The sequence below is a fragment of the Colossoma macropomum genome, unplaced genomic scaffold (assembly GCF_904425465.1).
Source record: "Colossoma macropomum unplaced genomic scaffold, Colossoma_macropomum, whole genome shotgun sequence".
In the NCBI taxonomy this organism is placed as follows: domain Eukaryota; kingdom Metazoa; phylum Chordata; class Actinopteri; order Characiformes; family Serrasalmidae; genus Colossoma; species Colossoma macropomum.
Genome location: NW_023495588.1, coordinates 309,356 through 315,355, shown reverse-complemented (window position 1 = coordinate 315,355; position 6,000 = coordinate 309,356). Strand labels below are relative to the sequence as shown.

Genomic DNA, 6,000 nt, shown 5'->3' with positions numbered 1-6,000 from the left:
GGTGCGCCCGTGCACGCGGCACGAAAGCGAAGGGGAAGCGGGGAGGACGCGAAGACGCACGCCCGCGCGCACGCACGCACGCACATACGCACATACGCACGCGCGCGCTAGCTAGCAGCTCCGGTGTACGGGGAGGTGGGGGGGGAGCGCGAGCTGCTGCTGCTGCTGCTATGGGAGGCCAGAGCACCTTCGACACCTCCGGAATGGCGCCGCGCCGGTGAGGAGAACAAGATACGAACAGAAGAACGAACAGAAACGCGGCCGAATATGTTCCTCTTCGAGCTCAGTCAGAGAGGTGTTTATTTTTCTATCGCATCCGTCCATCTCCGGAGGAAGGGGGCTGACGCGGGGCGCGCGCGGAAGGCACAGCATCCACACCGTACCCAACATTGCGGATGTTTCGGGGAAATAAATAAATAAATATATATTTTTTTCCCCTTTTCATTTTTTCTTGGATTGAAGAAAAAGAACACGGAGCGTGCGCGAGCATAAAAATGTTTAGTTGAAAAAAAAAAACAAAGCTCAACATCAAGGATTGATTGATCTTTGTAATTGATTTTTGGTCCTCATCGTAAAAAAGATGGTGTGAAAGGAAACGTGCACCCCGTGGATGGTCAGAAATTGATTTGCTATAGGGAGAAAAGAGAGTGAGTGAGAGAGAGAGAGGGAGAGAGATCGTGGAGGAGCGTTAAGATGGAGCTGGAAACGTGAAGAAGAATAAGGAGAAGGACCTGCTGTAGGATGAATGGTGGGAATCATGCTGGGACACGATGCGCTGAGGTGAGGACGAGTGACTGGGTGTGTTGTTAGCGCGAGCCAAGGGACACGAGAATCACGCGCTTTTCTTTTTTGGACATATTTTGTGTGTGTGTGTTTTTTAACGTTATGGAGACGTGAACGCGCCCCCTCCCCTTCCCCCCTCCATCAATAACGGGAATGTGATGTGGTTGTGGTGGCGCGGCGGAGCCTCTTTCTTCTTCTTCTTCTCCTCCTCCTTCTCCTCCTCCTCCTTCTTCTTCTTTTTCTTCTTCTTTTTGGCCTCTCCTCCTCTCGCGCACTGCTCGGAATGGCGCGCTTCACGGACGAGCTGCCGTCCCGCTACGGCGGCGCGGGGGCGGCGGCGCGCATGCGCACGCGCACGGCCACGCGCATGGCCACGGGCACGGGCACGCGCAAGGTGGTCCCGCGCGCGGCGGCGTCGGCGGAAGTGGCGCCGGAAGGCAAGGAGGCCCTCCTGGAGCCCACCGGGTCTACAAGCAGTCCATGGCCCAGCGCGCCCGGACCATGGCCCTGTACAACCCCATCCCGGTCCGGCAGAACTGCTTCACCGTCAACCGCTCGCTGTTCATCTTCAGCGAGGACAACTTCGTGAGGAAGTACGCCAAAAAGATCACCGAGTGGCCATATCCTTTCCAAACTAGAGCCCCTAAAAGACCGGCACAGAGGCTGCCGTCCACTTGGGTATGAGATGTCTCAAATCACCTACACCGGGTTTGTCTTAATACCTAGTGAGCTCCCTTGTTCCCTTGATCCCTATGTCTAGGTAGGCAGCATTTTATCGCCAATGCCACTCGTTGCCTGCACTTGTCCAATTAGGCCTATTCATCTCACTAGGCGGCGTCATTAAAGCAACGCCGTCTGGCAGTTATTTCCAGCCATACGAGAACAGACTCTGATCTCTTTGAATGTGGAGAGACCAAACTACTGGGAATTGAAGGTCAAATTACAGTTTCAAAAACTTTTTGAAATCACTGATAAAATCTGACAATTACTTCATACATCGTTTGTAGCGTTTGGCTTAGTAACATACAAATAAAAGTGCAGGTGTTAGGAAAGGGGGTTTCTCCGCTTGCGGTATAACCAGCAAGTCGATGGGCTGTTTTTCTTGAAGGCCGAGACTTTAACAGACGCCATGTTGAGTATTATGAGCTTTCCCATTCATATTTCAACCAGTGGCTGGTCTCCTCCTTTATAACATCTCTGGGCTAGCTAAGTTTCTAGCTAGCTAGCTATAGAGAAGTGCTATGTATGCTAGAGTGACCATATTTTGTTTTTCGAAAAAGAGGACACTGGGGACAGGAGGGGCGGCATGGGGCAGACTGTAGAAGGCAAATGTTAATGTGAAAAGCAAAGCCAAAATTGGGTTATTTTAGGCAATTTAGAAAAGCCGGCCAGACACATTTTTTAGGTTTGAAAAAGAGGATGTGTCCTAGAAAAAGGTCATTCTAAAGTATGCTTGTAATCAATCATCCAAGACTTCAGGCTAGCTAATGTTAACCCCAACTAATGATGTTAAACAAGCAGATTGTAACAACCTAGCACCATCTAGCAAAGCTAGCTAAATGAGGGGGCCAAACAACAGCGTGAGGCAACAGAGCTAGCTAGAGTGCTAATCTACTAATGCTTTCATGTAGCAAAAGCTGTGGATTAACAATGACATACTAAAAAATCAACTAAAACAGATACATTAGTTAAAATGTCGTACATCTAAAAATACAGGCGTGTCCGTATCTTGAATTACATCTTTCAGAAAATCTTGTCATTTCACTGTGTTGAGATGTTTCCTTATCAAATGAGATCCTATATGTGAAATAAGATTCATTAGCATTTAGCTAAGGGAGGAACTGTGACACATTTTGCGTCAGTAGATGATTATAAAGCTGGCTGTGTAGAGCTCAGTGGGTATTGAGATGTAGCCACTATGTGCTTCATGCTGTCCAGATGTGAGTGCTGGCTGCAGGGTATGAGTGTGATTCCTGATGGATGTGGTGCTGGGTGCGAATGAAGCAGCAGCACTGTGGGTTTATCAGTCGCAACCTACATGGCTGTAAAAGGCTGGGTATAACATGTTTCTTTGCAGTTTCCAGTTTGCGTGAGCTAGAATTTGTGCATCTTTGAGAAACATATGCATTTGTTATTTGAGAAACTGTATTTATGGGCTTGCATTTGGCTCTTTGTGGGGATGTGTGAAAGCATGAAAATGCGGTTCACTCCCCAGTCAACACACTCTATATAACGGAGAGCTTATTTTGAATTAATCGATTTTCTGATGTCATGAATGCATTTCCATATATCTGCTTATTCAGCTTACAAGAGTTTGGCCCCGCCTATTCATGTCGAAGTTATAAGGAGTGTTTCAGCCCGGACTGCTTGTTGAATGAGGCACAATACCGAGCAGCCAGTCAGGACAGAGGGAATTTGCATGTATATGTCTCAAAGGCGCGGTAACAAAAACAGCCTGTTTAATTCTAGGGAGGTTCAGAAATGGTCATACAAAAATGAATTATGATCACTTTTTTTTACAAAACCCCAAATAAATGGTATAAATGGACCTCAGGGAAAAGTAGTAAATGTAGAATTATAAAAAATGTGGAATATGAGCCCTTTTTTAAATAAAAAAGAAAGAATTAAGGTTACACTCTCATAAAAAAGTCCTACATAGCACCAACAAAGGTCCCACGACTTGTAACTACAGCAGAATCCCTTTTGCTTTGTTATGAAGACATTTTTATTGGGTTCTTTAAAGAAACATATACAGATTCTCTATTCAAGTGGTTCTTTGAGTTGTCATGATTCTATATAAAACCACTGTCTTTGCTAAGAATCTTTGAAGAGCCCCTTTCTTTAATGGTGTAGGGTTTAGGTGGCAGAGATGTATATTTCGCAACAGTAGAACAGAGATAAGAATACAACTTGCATGTTTCTGCATGTTTGTGAGTATATATGTGCTTTATTGCTTGTGTAAGTCTGCATAGGACTGGGCAACATGACAATATTTATCGTTATCATGATAAATTATGTAACAGTATGTCGCAACATGCTTTTCTGAGCATATCATGGATATTGCCAGTGCTTGAAAACACTTCTTAAATGCATGTCATTACAAAGAAAATGGCACAATATCAGATGTCAGAAAATATATATATATAGTGAAAACTTCTTGAATTATCATGATATGACCTCCATCTGTGCATATAAATGGCTGTATTTCTGCTTTATTGTGTATGCCAATGGGCCGATGTCTGTATTTTTAATGTTCGTATCCGGCAATGCTGATGCATAAACATTTATAAAATGTAGAAGCTAGCATTACTGAGAAATGTAACATTTTAGATCTGTGCCTGGTGACGGTTAACCAAGCTACTGTGGTAACAGGCCCCAGAAAAAAATCATTTGCCGCCAGTTTGAAAACCTATCGTTCGTTTATTGATTTATTTAATGCAAATCATAGGAAAATTCCAACATGTAAACATAACTGAACTTTAAAACATTGAGTTGATCGGTATTCTACATTAATACCACATTTATCATATATAACTTAGATGAGAATGTTCTGTAAACTCAGCTGTTGAGCTAGGCTGGTTGAAGGCCCTAAGTACTGCAGGCAGGTACCAGTAAAATCATGTCTCAGCTCTCATTCATCAGGTGAAACAGGCTGTTTTAAAAGGCCTCGGGTGAAAGTGTTTTAGAGAACAATGTGCCAGACTAAGCTAACCGGCCTCAAATGGCAAAGTTTGTGTATTTGTGTATGTGTATTTTTCAGCAAGTAATCCGGCATTACCTGAACATTCCGCATTTCTGTAATAATATAAATACATCATTAAAAACAGGTTTTAAATATCGTTCCAATATAAACATCTGTCCCATTTTTTTTAAGAAAATATCTTCCTTTGCTGAAATGATAACAATATCATTGCACCCCTACTTATAAAAAAGCTAAATCGTATCGTCAAAAATATACCCTAAAGGAAAAGCAGTTAGCAGTTAGCCTGCTAATTACAAGAGGGATGGGTTTGGTCACACAAATGGTGCCTGGTTTGTGTGTGTGTGTGTGTATCTGCGCCTATGCATGTAACACATTACGCTTCGGCGCTCTGTGCTGCTTCTCTGCTTTGCCTTGCTGATGTCAGCAAGTGCAATCTGTAACTCAGGTCGAAAACGGAGAAGGAGGGAGGAGAATGGAGGAGAGGAGCGAAAAAAGGAGGGGGAGTGGGGGAGCAGGCTGCAGCCACCATTTCCTCTCTCTTTCTTTCTTCCTTTCTCTTTTTTATATTCCGTAGAGAAAGAGGGGCAGAACATGTTTTTTTTTTGCATCGCTTGGTCCTTCCTGCTTTTAAAGGACAGAGGGGTTATTTAACACTGCAGGGGGATACAGGCCTTTATGTTTCATGCGTATTACTTCTTTTTTTCAATCATATACCCATTTGTATTTTTGTGCTATTTTGCGCTTTTTGGTGTGCGAGTGTTGTGTATGGCATTCTTTACAGTGACAACATGAGGCATCTGTGAGGTACATGTACAAGCTGCTGCAGATTTCATGTGTTTCACATGTGACTACGCAATATGATCTACATAGAGAGAAAAAAGACGCACAGGGATGCAAATTTTGGCAAAGTCTTCTGACCGATAACTGGGCGCATTATTTAGGCTGCAATCATGGATGTAATATCAGGTACAAAACAAATAGTTTAGATTCAGAAAGCTGACTGGCTGAGAAACGTTTGGAGCTGCTAGAAAGTACCTGATATACGTACTTGAAGCACACACAACAGAATTTTGTATTAATGCACTTAGATATTCAAAAGTGTTTCTTGTATAGACCGTGGAAAGTAGAACTGAGAGGTGGGTCCAAGTATAGGCGTAAACAGCCTGAAACCATAGTAAGCCTTCTTAAACATGCTTTATGTAAGAACCTGCTTCTGTTTAAACTGAGGGGCTGACAGCTGTGTTCACGATTAAATAATGAAAAAAACAAAAAAATGATGAGATGACTGGAATATACAATAATTGGCTGACATTCTAAAGTTATTTACCACTCATTGCTAGCCTGAGTTAAAACAAGCACAATTACAATGAGCTAACTAAGGATTTCTTCGCAGGGCCACGTATCACTTTCTCTTGGACAACATGGATGCAATAGTTGTCTGTCTGATCTGCAGTTGCTTTTGATATGGTACATTGTTGTAGCTGTGTAGTTTTGTCTTCTCAAAAAGTGTTCCT

The 6,000-nt window shown here is 43.2% G+C and overlaps 1 protein-coding gene across 1 annotated transcript in view; it reads left to right on the top strand.

Moving 5' to 3' along the window:
* The first annotated feature begins 1,066 nt into the window (after positions 1–1,066).
* Positions 1,067–6,000, top strand: part of cacna1aa (calcium channel, voltage-dependent, P/Q type, alpha 1A subunit, a) — a 141,510-nt gene continuing 136,576 nt past the window's right edge. Inside the window, 2 exon segments of the mRNA XM_036563030.1 lie at positions 1,067–1,106; positions 1,109–1,403. Coding sequence (XP_036418923.1) covers positions 1,067–1,106; positions 1,109–1,403 — 335 coding nt within the window.